Source organism: Amblyomma americanum, chromosome 9 (assembly GCF_052857255.1).
Source record: "Amblyomma americanum isolate KBUSLIRL-KWMA chromosome 9, ASM5285725v1, whole genome shotgun sequence".
In the NCBI taxonomy this organism is placed as follows: Eukaryota; Metazoa; Arthropoda; class Arachnida; order Ixodida; family Ixodidae; genus Amblyomma; species Amblyomma americanum.
This window is the reverse complement of record NC_135505.1, coordinates 124,445,090-124,460,941: the sequence shown is the minus strand read 5'-3', so window position 1 is coordinate 124,460,941 and position 15,852 is coordinate 124,445,090. Positions and strand designations below refer to the sequence as shown.

Here is a 15,852-nt window from a genome sequence, read left to right as displayed (position 1 = left end):
TAAATCATGACTTAGAGAAAAGAAGAGTAATTGCGCGTCGCGCTTCTAAAAATATTGATGGTCTTGTGAGAGCAACGAGCTCAAAAAACTCATTTTATGCATTTATACCTGTGGCCTTGATAACCTCGTGAGACAAGCGACGGATGGGAGGGAGCAAAAAGGACTTGCTTGTATGCGCTAACTTGGTGCAATAATGGAAAAATAGACAATACTTGTTTCATCTCAGCAGCTTGAGTCCTTGAATAGAAGTTAATTTTTCTCAATGTGCGATTTATGAGTTCGCGTTATTGCATTTAGCGTCATCCTTCACATTGTATTCTATGCACAGAGATTCTCCACCGCGCGGAAGGCTACGTAGCGTCACGCCACCTACTCTGTACTGTGCAACCGTACATGGAGGCTAGAGTTACAGCCCTATGCAACATCCGGCCTCCTCCTTGACAGTACATCGCGGTGCCTCGGGCGCGTTGGTCGTTTGCTACGTGCATGTATGATATGTCTATCTCTGAGTAGCCCCTCTGTCACATTAGGTGCAAAAATAGATTTTCTTGCTGAGGTCATGTTTTCCTTCAACATGTTCTTTACGTGGCCGCTTTCATCGAGCATGACGCGCCTTGTTCATTTTTGGGTGTGGCTTCTGATAACTGCGTCGATATATCAACCTGTTGCCGCCCAAAGCCAGCCGAATATCGTGCTCGTGGTTGTGGACGACTTGGTGAGTATTCTTTTTTGGTTTTTACATTGAGCGATGATTGAACAAGTCGCATGAGTTTCAATAATAAATGTATTCCTTGCTGTAATCCAAAATTAAGTATCTCAGGCCTAATTGCAGAGTGCTCACAATCTAAAGACGCTATCAAAAATGTCTCAAAGCCTCGCTTGATTTCGTCAGCCCTTACCACAGCCCACTTTGCAGGGCTGCCCAACTGGAGTGTGCCTTTGAAACTTTTTTGATACTGTCCTGAGAGCGTCTCGTAAGTGGGCCTCTGCATAGTTGAGGAAAGTATGAAAGAACAACAATTCCTGTTACTGTGCTGAATATAGCTTACTATCCAGCACTAATTTCAAGCGCGCTCCGCTCAGCTTTACCCAGCGAAACATAGCTGACTTGCTCTGAATACTAGGTCCTCTCCCATGCTCTACCGCTCCGCTGCGTACTTGCTTCTTAGGGGTGTCTAAATTAATCCGCAAATCTAGTTCTCAGGAAAACAAATAAGAGAGCTATAAAGTAGAGAAAACTCTCCTGCCAAAAATAACAATACAAAGGCTTTTTGTACCGAAGTGCGTTAGTGTGCAAGATTTTGCGTTCCCTTTACCTAAAAGAATACTAGATTTGCGACAACGCTAAAGAACATCACGCGGACAAATGGGTGCTAAAATCATTTGAAAATGAACGGAATGTGAAAACACTGCCCGTTGAGGGCGTCTTAAAAAAATTCACGCGAAAGGTTCAGTGATCTTAAGGGCAGCAGTTATCGAAATACTCAACATTTGACAAGCACGCATAATCTTTTTGTAACTGAATCCATTAGAATATACTCAGTTGCGAAAAATACGAACTGGAAGAGAAATGAGGCAATTTGCAAAGATATACGCTGTCAGTGCCACTAGAACTATCTTATCAAAGCTTCATTCATGCACTCAGCAGAAAAAAAATGATCTTATATTTTTGTCTGCTAAAACAACGCCTTCCGCTCAAGGCATGAATGAAATGAAGACGTCGCAATAAGTTGCACCGTTGAGAGTTCTTCCACAGATATAAATGTATAGTGGCGTCTTCTGCACGTGGTATAAACTGTTAACGCCGTCCGCATGTCCAAACCCATTAGCAGACAGCATGCAGAAAGGAAGCGATTAATACAACTGGGGGGTTAACTTTACTAATTGGTGGGTCAACTTTTGCAGAGTAACGGTCCCTGCCTGAACGCTGCATAGTAAGGCTGCGTTGGGCCTTTAGTGGCTATGAGCGTGTGCACATGTAGAACTCAATTATAGCTCCTTTTCAGGTTTTGTTACGAACCACTATGACAAGGCTGATGAGGGCACTTTAGTTTGTGCTCTGTTTCAGTATCACACAGCTGATGACTGTAAAGAGGTTGCCAGTAAGAACCATTCATTTCTGAAATTTACAGTTTTAATCCATAAACTACAAAGCTGTGCGGCTGCCAGAGAGGCAAATAACAGAAAACGCTTTATTTAGATGATGCTTGTCTCTTAACAACACGTAGGCGCTGATTCTAATAATCTTAAAAGTCATATTTAGAGACACTGTACGCTTCTCCTTCATTACAGCTCGTTACAGCACCGAAATCTTTTCTTTTCGAATTCTCCAGAGTACACCCCTCTTTTCTGAGAGCAACCCATTCTTCACTGCAGCATGGTGATTCTATGTCGTCTCATTTCAGGGCTGGAATGACGTGAGCTTCCACGAGGCAACGCAGGTCAGAACGCCCAACCTGGACGTTATGGCTGGCGACGGCGTCATACTGAACAACTACTACGTCACTCCTCTGTGCACGCCATCCAGGGCTGCTCTTCTTACGGGAACCTATCCGATCCGCATAGGTAACGTTGTAGTTAATACCTGCTGATAAAGATAGGTGTGTTTCTTGGTCATGATAGTACCCAGGTAATCATAACACTATGTGCGCCGCTTACCGCACCTCATTTGAAGGGAAAGTACTAAAATGTGGGCAAGTGCCATCACAGCCTACATTAACCGTAGCAATGATAAATGTTTAGCAGTGTAAATCATGATGTTTCAGAGCCAAATATCTTTGGAATCAAATGCTAATCAAGCCCACTCGTAAATTCTTTTACTCTTCTGTACGTGTGCAAAGCAGCTGAAATGAGCACAGTGTAGGAAGTTACATTCAGCATTCGCCTTTGCATAATTGGTCCTTTCTTTAGAATACCTGCATTCTAGATAAAATTTACTGTATGTCTTGGAATTTCATTCAAGTCGCGAAAAGGCTTATTTATGTATATACCAAACATAACAAAAATGTCGCAGCAGTGCCTACAAAACTTTTTTCGAGAAAAGTGAAGAATAATTGCAAGGCATTTCATATTCACCCACAGCTCGCCAAGTCACATGCCGCGTTATTCAACAGTGCCTGTAGCCTCGCTGAAAAAGCTCTTCTGCTTGACTCTTCAGCCAGGTGCTTATCATCGCTTTCACCTTTGGCGTCTGTCCTAATTTTCGTTAGCACATGCGCCAGCTCCCCTTTCAAGTTGTCTGTGCCACTGTCAAAGCTGCCGAAGTGGCAGACACGCGTCCCTTTACTGCTCCTTCAGTGAACAATCTATGGTCGTTCGCATCGAGGCGAGCCGTGCTTTTTTTTAATTTTCTCATCAGCATTATTGTTCAGGGTCTCGAGTGTCGAGAGTTCAGTTGTGTAGGATCTTTTAGTTGCCACCCTCCCGTTGTACATTTGCAAAATTGGGTCGCTCCGCTTGGTATCGTCGCCGGAATCAAATTTTTTTCTGTATTACAAAATACGTAAGCTGCGTCTCTGGTTGCTGCATCAGAAATGTGACCAGCGATGTTTTATGAGTGCACTCTGCGGGAGGGCCGGCTCGGCGAGTTTGTAGGTGCCTGTTTTTTTTTTTTACGATCGTTGATCCTGACATCCGTACTGGATCACAGAACAGGAGGGCTGGCGTCGTATGGTGTCAGCCCTACATGTCAAGCCGCCCCGCGGTTTGCATGTCATTACAACTCAATCATTGCACGTCAAGCCGCGCTGCGGCTTGACGTGTAATGAAAAGTTTACTCAAAATAAGTGACATTGAGAATAGAGTGTTCTGCCTGCTATACAACATATTCTTGTAACACAAGAGTTATGATACTGCAGCAGCGAAAGCAATGGGAACATAAAAGCGTGAATTATTTCGCAATGCGGGCAACAAAAAAAATGTAGAAATTGATGAGTGCTCCTTGCTGCCCAAGCCTTAGACATGAGACTCGTGCATACTTTTGCTGGACGATGCGCAATTCAAGTATTACGAAGTTTTTGTAATGCCGCATGGATGCCAGTCTATGTACTGAGTGCTCTTTTTTTCCAGGCCTCCAGCACGATGAGATTCGTGCAGCCGAACCGTTCGGGCTTCCTCTCAACTTCAAGCTACTGCCGGAGTACCTGAAGGAATTGGGTTACGAAACACACGCTGTTGGAAAGGTACAAAATTTGATCAGCCTGTTCACGTGAACATTGTGGTGCATTGGTAGTATTTTTATCCGTTAATACCATAGAGCTTACCGTGGAGCATTTCCACGATGTCGCAATTTTCCATTGGAGCTATTGCCAATACTAAACCGGGGCCAGAAGGGTACTTACACAAGTATTAAGCTAATTTTGCTTCTGCCTCACAGCCACCATTCTCCTCAGAGGATTGAGCTTGTGCTGTGTTCCCTTTCAATTAGATACGGACGGCTATGTATTGAGCAGTCATTTTTATCAATTCCTTTCCAACGTTGAGAGCGATACATGTTATGCTTTCTCTGAAACACCGAATACAATGGCAATCGTTAACACCGAAGCATAACTGAGCAAAAGAAACTGTTATTTATAGCATACGGCGCTAATAAGAAAGGCATATAAAAAATGCTTGCGAAGGTGCCCGTCTTGTCCTTAGGGCAACGCGCGGTCCATATTTCTTGTGTGTTTTTCTGGCGTCGTAGATTCACCTTGACAGCCTCTGACTAGTCCGGCAACAAGGGCTCTATGCTTTATGCGACAGAATATGAACGCGTTTAAATGACTCAGCACAACGCCTCGAAAGCCTTCAGCTGCCAGTAAAAAGCAGCAGGATAAACATGAATGGCGTGGTAAAGGCAGTACTAAAGCAAACTCAATTTTCCACAATTTTCCTTTCCTCACTTATATTAAATAAAATGAGCTCCCACATTCCTGGTAGACCGAAAGCAAAGCCTGGCTGAATTATATATTCCTCTGCAGTAATGAAGAGAAAGAAATGAAGCTTATTACGCCATTTGGTCTTTCACTTGGCATGAACAGCGGGAACCAGGACGGGCTGTGTGCTCTTTCTTGTTCCATCCCGGTTCACACGATTTATGTGGCAAGCAAAGAGAGAAAGCTGCAATCTACTTGCTCGCTTCTAAATCAAGCGCTTAAAAAGGAAAGCTGGAATCAGGATATCAGGGACAGTTGGTGCGCATGCGCAGAAAGTACGGGACAAAACGGAAACAACAAACAAGCCCGTACTGTGGATAGTCAGCACTTGTTTGTTGTTGTCGTTTTGTCCCGTCCTGGTTGCGCTGTTGACGCAATATGAATACGAGTGCTTAAAGTTTTCTTCGTCCATGTTTTTCTTCCAGTGGCATCTTGGGCACATGTCAACAAACTACACGCCGACCTTCCGGGGCTTCGATAGCTTTTACGGTTCTTACACGGACCATCAGGACTACATGGATCACACATCCTTCTCGGTATGAGGGCCTTTCCGACTTTTGTCTGCTCAAGCAGTATAGATGTATTACACTTTCATAGCAGCGGGGGACATGTGCGCCTTGCCGGCCAAGAAGTGCAGTGTAAATATTACCTTAAAATAATTCACAACAATAGAAGCTCCCGGATGCTGCGAAAGATTATAAAAATTATATTTTTCACTATCCGTTCTTTGGGAATGTCTTTATATTAACCTGCCTCATGTCCTCGTTCTACAGTAGGACATTTTTTGGCTGGCCTCCTCAGAAAATCTTTTGTGCGAAAATGATGTGCCGATGTCTGAAATTTAAGTAAAAGAACATATATCTAACGTAAACAAATTAGTTTTTCATATTTAAAATCTGGCCGTCTGGGTTCCCCATAGGCAGCGCTAATATTGCTTTTGAAGTGTGCCGCTCAACATTTGCGTCGACAGGAATTTTCTGCTATGCATGCTTATATGATGTCGCAGGCATCAAAATAGCACTCGGTAAACGTACCAGAACTAGCATTTGCGAGGCATCACAGATGAAGAATAAACTGAGACTTTTCTTTTAGAAATAGCGTTCGACGGAACACATAATGCAGACCTACACGGATTCAGCTTTTAATGCGATATTCCGGACACAGACAGCGTCGCGGCCTGAGGCGTTGCAAAATTACTCGTGGCTTCAGCGCATGCGATTCAAGGGGCCACGAGCGACAATGTGGGCCTTGCGAAGATAGGCGGCAGTCTCTATACTTTATCGCTGCCGCCAGAAGTCCCTAACTTGATCGCTGGAGATTAGTTTTCTGCATGTTTGCCTTTAGCCTACATTTTGCGTGCTGCCAATGTACTTCTCCGGAAATTACTCAGTGCGATGCTTGAAACTGCGGCTTTAACTTTTCCGTGCAGGTTTCAAGATACGGTCGAGCCCATTTATAACGAAACTGACTGTTACGCGCGTGGCTTTCGTTGCATTCTATGTTTGTAGGAAACGGACTTGCCATATCACTGCAAAAAATACATAGTCCGACAAAAGTGGCATTTATTTCTTGAAAAAAAAAAAACAACAGTGCGTTAAGTGCATCTGTCTCTTCAAAGCAAACCTTGTTACAGTGCTCTCCAAGGTCACGAGCCTTATCATGTTCTTGCGCCGAGGCCTTTGCTGCCGACAATCTGCTTTATAGAGGCTACATAACTGATCGCAGTTGAGTCGTTAACAGCAGATAGTTGAAAAAAGTTGGCCGCCCTAATATGGTCCCTATTGATCTACGAGTTCCCCTACTTCACGTTCACTAGCTCCTTTAGAGAACGTCTGCTTGCGGACAATAGAAATCATGCCAGGAGATATCCAACAAGCTTGGCATCAACGACTTCTTGCCGCTGATCAACATGCGTCTTTGGACGTGGATTTTCCACAGCATCATCAGTCTTTCATGGGTCCACACAGCGACGCAGGTAGCCGAGCGCACGTGTGGGCAGAACATATCACCTCCACTCAACGGTAAACGCGTCATCTGCACTTGGTAGCAACATAAAATGTAGAGAATCGACCAGACAGGCGACGAATACCACGTGACCAGCGGAGCCAGCCAACCATTCTAATTTCTCAAGTCACTCTCGTTGGTTGAACCGCGATGATGCGCGACAGCTGCGCTTTAATCGCTTTGCTCAATCTTTGTCCAGACAGCACAAATTCATGAAATGAGCGACCTTGTAGGCCGTGACCGCTCGCATAGCCGGCGGTTACCTACGCTTTCAGTGCCCCATTTTTCATTGTTTTTTTTAAACGTCATGTTCTTTCTTAACTCTTGTGGTGGAGGCTGAGAGAGACTCTTCGATCTTGGCGCTTGGTGGGAGCGCGAGGTTTTCGACCGCGGAAAACTTCTCAGCAGCTCCACGTTCGCTAATACCGAGTGGTGAGGCAAAAGTTGTTCGTTGCGTCTGAGATGCATTGCCATTGCCCTAATACACATCTGGACGGTAGCCCCGCCTTCGTTCCTAATAAACGGCGGTCGTTATATACGCGGTCATTTTCAGTGAGTTCGACTGTATTAGAACAGGAGCATATCCATAGAGAAAGGTGTTTAATAGGCACACTTCGGCTGTTAGAACTCCCTTTTCAATACCCAGTGTGCCGCAACGGAATTCTGCTTCAAATAGAGTAATCTAGGGGAAAAAAAAAACTACCAACTGCATTGGTTTTCCTTAAAGCACGAAGCACTATGAACATCCTTAGTACTTAATTTAATGTCGTTAATAACTGCACTAATAAGTTTCTTCTGTTAAAAGATTTTCAGCTCCGGCAATGACACCTGGACAGCTTGGGGCCTCGACATGTGGGACAACATGAGGGCTGACGAGGAATCTTCCGGTAAATACAGCACCAGCCTTTTTACTGAGAAGGCTGTCGAAGTTTTGAAGAAAAGGAATCAGAACAAGGTATGACAAATGGAAAAGCACCTGAGGCCTTCTTTCTTAATTTTATGTTTTGTCTTATCTTTGTGGAAATTTCTAAATTAAAGGTTGGATTATTTCAATATAAACCAATGAGCTGCTAGTTTCAATAGGGATTTGGAAAAATTATATAATATGCGGCCTAAATTGCAGTATAATTACAGTATTATGTTATGCTGGCACGTTGTGTGCATTAGCCGTGTTTGGGCACCAAAGGAGGAAGCTGATTGAGTTGTTTATCGCAGGTTTTTCAGAAAACAGCACCAAAAGCGCAGCATTAAAAAGCAGGAAAGTGATGGTGCCCCCCTATACTTTTGAGTAATTAACACTTTAGCTGCTGCAGATAGAGAGCCCTAAGGGGCAGTTCGATTAAGTTCTCGCCCCTTCCTGCGGCGAAAAACCGCGCTTACCGGACAGAGAGGTGAGCGGGGACAGGCTGAGGGCGAGGACAGCGTCGTGACGTCACTCCACTCTGTCTCATGTAAGCACTTTTTTTCGCCGCAAGGTGTTGAGCCAACCGGCTCCGTTTTTAACCATGTTAAAGCATCTTGCCCCATGACCGTATTTGTGAATCTGGTTTCAGGTTGTTCATTCACGTCATCACTCCTTGAAACCAACTGAACAAATTAGGATAACAGCTTCTTTTTTTTGTCAATAAATAGTACACTACATAATCAAAGCTGTGGAATAAAAAGAAATTTATATACCAACAATAAAGAAGGTCGTTTTGTTGCTTATAACTAGTGCACTATATAAACTCAGCACTCAAATCAATAACATTTAAAGCAACAACAGAGACGGTATGAAATATTTACTGCCATACAATGTATGTAAATTGACATTAACGCAGATATTTCTGCTCTTAAGCCCTTAGGGTTTTATTTTCTACTCCTAAGCCTACTTCCCTTTGGCGTGGGTTGATGCACTTATACAACGATTTGTTACATCGATGCGTGTAATTGCTTCTCCACACAGCCCATCTTCCTCTACCTGTGCTACTCCGCTGTGCACGTGGGGAACTCCTACACACCATTAGAAGCACCCGACGAAGATCTGCACAAGCAAAATCACATAACAAATGCAAAGCGAAGAGCGTATGCAGGTGAAGAACATTTTCTGCTGTGTTATAGTCCTTGTATCGAAGTAGGATAGCAACGAAACACATCGCATGCTGTCTAGAATGTATATTCACAGGCGTTAGCAAACCGATGGCATTAAAGCAAGTCACACATGCTTATCAGCGCCAAAAAAGTGGCCACTGATAATCGAGAATGCGAAAAAAACTTTTGCTGGGAAACTGATGCCCTAATCACGAATTACTAGTTGCGTTGTAAAACTAATATAAGATGTTGTAGGCAATTGTGGGCTGAAAAATATCACCTTTGAAATACCTGTCAAATCTCCTGAGCGCTAGTTCTACCTCATACAGCTGAATAATGCTATATTCCTCTATTTTGTCATAAGTTTCATGTTTATGCAACGAGATATCTTCAGAGGAAGTAAGCAAGAAGTGCAGGTTCTCTAAGCATTGTTATTTCATGAGTAATATTAATCGATGGAAATTTTGCACTTTTTAAATCAGAAGATCTATAGAAGCTTCTGCAAGAAAAAAAAGATGGAGGCTGCAATATTCTAGCGTGAATTCTCGTTAAACGACAGCTGTTGCACCTCATCTGTAAGTTTAACTGCATGTTAAATATGTTTCTCTTTCACTTTTCGCAGGACAGATTTAGTGATTACTCACGAAAATTAATTTTTTTTGCAGATATATTTTCCATTCATAATCAGCTAAAGTGTATTCATGAATACAAAGTTTAAAAATTTTAGATGCATATTTTAGTGTTATTAGTATTATTTTAAAAACTACAAAGTAGCCATTAGTGAAAAAGTTATGTCACTGTTTACGTGTGTGAGTAGAACCATTTTGTAAACAATATTGCCCATGGTTATAGTGTAATAGAATGGTGATCACGACACCTTGTCTTGAACATGGAAATGTTGGATTAGCGCACGCAACTGCGCCGCAATACTTAGCGCTCATATTTTCAACTGTGAAAGTTAGAAGTAAGCTGCCTGGTGCACCGCTTAATTGGCCTACCGCTAGTGCCATTTCTGTAAAATTTTATACTTGAGGAGTTTTACCACGATAGTGTTAAATTAACCGTGTCACAAAAAAGCCGGTGTCGTTGGCTGTGATAGAAAAATCTGCGAAGAATTGCCAGAGAAGCAATCTAGGTGACAGGTGGGCCACGTACATCACAAAACCTTGTCACGTCATCACAGCGTGCCCACCGTGACAGGTGTCAGTTCATTTATTGATTGGCCGCAAGACGTTCCTCAGGAAGAGCCACCTGGTTTTCACCAGCCCCAACGAAGGCATCACCTGCCATCGCATCGCAGTAAAGCATCGCTTAACTACTGCACAACTTCACTAGGATTGGTATGAGGACTCCTAGATATCTATAAAAGAATGACCCATTCCACATATATGGACATTAACCAATTCGCGCTGTCGCGTCATAAGCTTAAGGCGGAGCTTAAATCTCTCCTCCTGTTTTTTTTTACTTTACTTATTCGTGTGTATATATTTTACCTCATTTATAGTTTACTTAGGCGCTCAAACGTGACAAAACAATCCTAGCTATCACTCCTGCCCAACCTTCCGCCGACCCACTAATTTTCCTTATATGCGCTATGTGCGCCTCGAGCAGGAATTCATCTTTTAGTGTACGTGGGCGTATTAGATAGATATCGCTAAGCTACTTCCACGGGAGCTTGCAGGTACGTTACAAACGGGCAACCACAGAATAAAGTGAAGCATTAAGCTGTTGGCGTTCTTTGCAAGAAAAAAAAAGTTCATTTTATATTGCTGACACCAAATTCTAGGCATTTGCAACATCTTTAGGTTCCCACCTAGAGTTTCTCGCCTTATTTTATTTTTTTGTTCCATAAAATCAACCATAAAGAACAGATCGCGACCGCCTATGGCGTAGGCAGTTACCTTATGCTATACGAATAATGAAGCTAGGACAGATGCCGGAATAGCGGTCAGAGAAACTTAGACTTGTTCATAGCAAATACTTCACTAAAGCTTCGACGACGAATTAGCGTCGCTGGTTGCACAAAAGCGTTTGACTGAAGTTAGGCTTACGTTAACGATGTCCATTCCTAGGTATGGTGTCGGCTCTGGATGACAGTATTGGCGAGATCATGAAGGCGCTCCTCTTCACAAACGCCATCAAGGACACCATACTGGTGGTGACCACGGACAACGGCGGGGCATCGGGAGGCGTCGACAACAGCGCGGGCTCCAACTGGCCCCTGCGCGGCACAAAGGGAACGCTTTGGGAAGGCGGAGTCAGGGGTGTGGCCTTTGTCTGGAGTACGTTCATCCGAAGGCCCCATGTGGCCCACCAGCTGATGCATATCACCGATTGGCTGCCAACGCTGTACGCTGCAGCAGGTGCGTTGTGACGACTTATAAGGTTGTGCATTCGTGTGCCTAGTGTCACAATTCACTTGCACTGGCGAAGAATATAGAAAGAGCACGTGGCAAGCAACTTATTCATTCGCGGAAACTTCAGTGCATGCTAACTCTAAATGAATTACATTGAACGATCCGGAACCCACAAATAAGCATTGACAACAATTACATGGGCAGAACGTCCAGGTTCTTTTTTTTTTCTTTGAAGGAGAGAGAGGAATTTTCACCAAGATAACACCGGTCAACTACACAATAAAAGTGATGTAACTAAAAATCAGCAGAGCCATGACATGAAACCTACGGCATTATTATTTCTGGCTATATAAAAAAAGGCAGCAAAAAGGCGTAAGCAAGAAATGAAAGCAAAAGCTATGTGGCGGCGATATTAGACGGTGGAGTAACATCACTTTCTTGGCGAAGGCTTAGTTAAAGGCAGTCTTGAAATGAACGATACGAAAAGCGTGATTCACTGTAGAAGTTCATGAGAAATAGTTTGAAATTTTCTCAAATATGTTGGTACAGTAAAAGAGTTGCTCAGACGATAAATATTGGTTCTAATTACTTGTGCGTGGCAAAGATGACAGTAAATGTCTCAGCAGTGCGAGTGAAATTCAAGTCGGTGAAACAAAAAAGCTCCGGGCGAGTCGCTAAACACTCAAGCGGAAATTCTCAACTTTCTTTAAGTATTAAAGTAAAGCAACTTCCTCTGTGGCAAAGCTGCTAAACTGCATCTTGCTGCTCGGAGACTACATACGAAGCAAATCAATTCCTACTGTACCTTTTAATTGCCAGGATTTATTTTCATGTTAACAAAATAAACATGCAACGCATTTAACAAAGCGGTAACCGTTCTGCAGCGGCTAACGTTCCTTAACAAGCTATGGAACTGCCACTGCTTAAGCTCCATGTCTCTTGCATACTTGAAAAAATTAAACGCAAAAAAATCCCTCACGTAAAAAAGAACTCCCTCAACCGTATTCCAAGTCAAGTCAATGTATTGTAATGAAAACATAAACAAAACAAAACACACTCATACCTCTTTTGGGTAGTGCTTTTTCTTTAACAAACTGCACTCAAACCTGCGCTCACTGCTTACATTATTACACATCGTATGATAGTGACGCCTTTCCTCCGGGATATCAACACACAGGGGGAAAAGTGGACGACCTCGGCGACATCGACGGCATCAACATGTGGGACACGCTTATCGCGGACAACGTGTCGCCACGCACCGAGATCCTGCTCAACATTGACCCTGTGTGGAACATGTCAGCGCTCCGCTACCACGGATACAAGTTGGTCGAGGGATCTCTGGCCAGGGGACGCTACGACGGATGGTACATAGCGTCGGAGCCCGGGATGCAGCCGGGCAACGCGAATCGAATTCGGTAATACGGATTTCCTCTCCCTAAGGGCTAAATTCAGTAAAAGTAACGGTCTAAGCCTGTTTAGAGTACGTTTTGGATTAACTACAACAGCAAAAATTGCGACTGAAGCGCTAAGTTGGCTGGCAAGAAACGCACCAAAACTTACGGGCCTGGGGTTACACAGCTCAGCCTGATGGGGGAACGCGAGTATACTTATCATCTATCAAAAATTTTAAACTGCACCAATGCTGTAATGGCCTGACTGGGTGAGCATATAGCAAACACGACGGCCTGCTATTTTTGAGAAAGGGTTTGCATTCACTTGGCATAGGCTTAGAGAGAGATAAAGAGGAAGTGGGAAAGCAGGGATGTTAACCAAAGGGGTGTTCTGGTTGGCTACCCAGCACTGGGGAGGAGGGGAGAGGGTATTGAAAAGACAAATGGAAAAGGCGCACAGCCTTAGACTGCTGCTGTCCGAAAGCGGGGACAGACTGCTAACTCAATAAGACTCACGAACTGTTGTACGCACAGCTCACAGTTCTTCAGCAACCCGGGATCGTTCAACACGAAGTGCGCCGCGGCTCGAACCATCCGTGCCATGGGCCGCAGCATGCCGACGCATCGGCCGGACGAGCTGTTCGTGCTGTGCGGGCGCAACAACGGCACCAGTTGCCACCCAATGAGGCGCCCCTGCCTCTTCAACATCGATTCGGATCCTTGCGAGCTCGACAATATCGCCAAGGAGCATCCTGACGTGAGTTCACCGATCGCGATTGCCAGAAAGACACATTTAGGCAATTTTTAATTATTACTACCGTAACCCTGGCACTGACTGCCATTGCCGTAGCAGGCCATTCAGCTGTTATACAAACTCTAACGTCTAATTTTCTAGCATAAGAAACGTGATTATGATTCAGAGAAGTGAAAAAAGTATTTTATATTCATAACCGCAGCGTTTATAACAGTCTTGTCAACTGTTCCGATGGGCTTCCGGAAAAAATACCCTTAAAAAAACGCCTAACGATAAAATGTCCCCGGAAAAAAAATGTTCCTGGTAAGAAACGTCCCAGCTCCCGAAACAGGATAAAATATCTCGAGTAAAAATGAAACAATTAGGAGGTTAATCCGTTCTAAAAACTGAATCGGCTGTTTCTGAACCACCTGTATTACAATTTATCAAACCGCTCTTGAGCCTAAAATGAGCATAACAATTTTTCATTACTGATTATCTAATTAAGATTAATTTCAAAATACTCCGAGCCCCCCCCCCCCCCCCACCATGGCAAACAACATGTGATTGGTTTCATCCCCCAGCAATCTACCGGTCTTATTTAAACGTTTGGCTCACGTTAACTGAAGCGCTCTGTATGCATAACTGCACTCAAAATATATTGAGCAAAGCGGAATACTGAGCTAGCTGGTCTGCCATAATTAAGGAACAGGGCATCAGAAAAAAACACAGAAAGAAGAGGCAAGCGCTGAGCTTGAAACTAAATTTTATTTAGGAGCGTGCCAAAATAAATATGATATTTGTCCTTATTTCCTTCTTCACGCTTGTACCTTCTTTCTGTGTATGTTTTTTTTCCCGTGAACTATCCTTCTTAAAAATTTATTGAGAACCACCATAAAAGAAAAAAGCTATTTGGTTCCCCATGCTTTTACGCTGACTGGAGAAAGTATAAAGAATACTAAATCTGAGTTCGCGATTTATACAGTATAACATTAAATCTCAAGGAATGCGCTCTGGCGGCAAATAACTCAATTTTCTTTGCAAAAATTTGCCTCATAAGTATAATGGAAGGGAGTTTTGTTAAGGTCCATTATTCAAACAACTTGAAATCACCTGGCACTAAAAACGTTGAGATCAATTGCTCAGATAGCTTTTCAGCAGCAGTGCGAAGATTGTAGCAAAAGAATAACATAATGTCCGGAGGAGAGCGACCGCTCCAGTGTCCTTGCGCGGCGCCGCATATTTGTCTATTTTTGTTCAGAATGACAAGAACGTAATTAGTAGCATTCTCATTTGGCTCCAGCGCAATAAAATCTCTTAAGTCTGTCTTGCATTAAAAGAGCACTCCATCGCCAGTGATCGACGTCTTCTGTACACGATATCTATTTTATTGTGTATTATAAATTTGGATTCTTTCCTACAAATCATCGCCGTTTGACTTGCTCTAGGACACGCATTTGCGATCTTTCTCTGTTTATTTCTTTTAACGTTTTCTAGCTGATAATTGAAAAGAGCAATCTTTTTTCTTTCTCGCAGATACTGGATTTCCTGCAGCTAAGATTGAAGCAGTACAAAAAGAAGATGGTGCCGCCGCTCAACCAGCCGCCAACAAAGAAAGCTGATCCAAGAAACTTCAATTATACCTGGGCGCCCTTTATATAATATTGTAGCTGCACGCCGGTTCGAGCCAGCAAGCAAAAAGACCATTATTCTTTCTTTTCACTTCACTCAGAAGTGGTCTCAAGAACCGCAACTTAAATAGACGTACGCGATATCCGTGGCTGGTCGGTCAACCCTTACGGTGGCTTACATTTGCCACAACTAATGATGCAGTTCTCTTTATGAAGGCCGTACTCATATATTAATCCCTAAACACTGGCCATGTATGTAAGCCAGTACTCCTCCATGTAATGAAAATATATAGAGCGGAAATATTCTGGAAGAGCCCATGTAAACAGCTTCCTTCTGCAAGAAACAAGATCCATATCGCGAAGAATGTCAGCTCCTACGCTGTGTTTATTCCTGAAGCTATAAAGACTGATATATGTTACTAACTCATGCTGTGATGTTTTCATGAGAGCCTTCGGAAAAGACTAAAGAACACATGCTTGATCCCTCTAACACAACGCAGTAAACATGCCAGCTAACACGAGCAAGTATGCATATGACGACTCCGTCACGAGCCCCTCTCCGGGCATTCCCAAGAGGAAAAAATAAAACCACGCGGAGAGATGCGCGGCGATTATCGTCCTTTGACTTTCACCCTCTTGTTGTTGTGGCGTCAATTACACAAGTGAGCTCGAGGCTGTTTGCAGGACGCCTAATCTCGTGACGTTCGAGGAAGTCATGTGCGACACGTCACCAATCTTCCTGCACCCCCC

The 15,852-nt window shown here is 43.5% G+C and overlaps 1 protein-coding gene across 1 annotated transcript; it reads left to right on the top strand.

Moving 5' to 3' along the window:
- Positions 1-437: 437 nt before the first annotated feature.
- LOC144105454 (arylsulfatase B-like) lies at positions 438-15,852 on the top strand. The gene is made up of 10 exons (XM_077638577.1): positions 438-715; positions 2,406-2,565; positions 4,069-4,181; positions 5,342-5,452; positions 7,726-7,875; positions 8,866-8,992; positions 11,063-11,353; positions 12,525-12,762; positions 13,273-13,495; positions 15,008-15,852. The coding sequence occupies exons 1-10, from the start codon at positions 491-493 to the stop codon at positions 15,131-15,133; spliced, it is 1,764 nt and encodes a 587-aa protein (XP_077494703.1). The 5' UTR covers positions 438-490; the 3' UTR covers positions 15,134-15,852.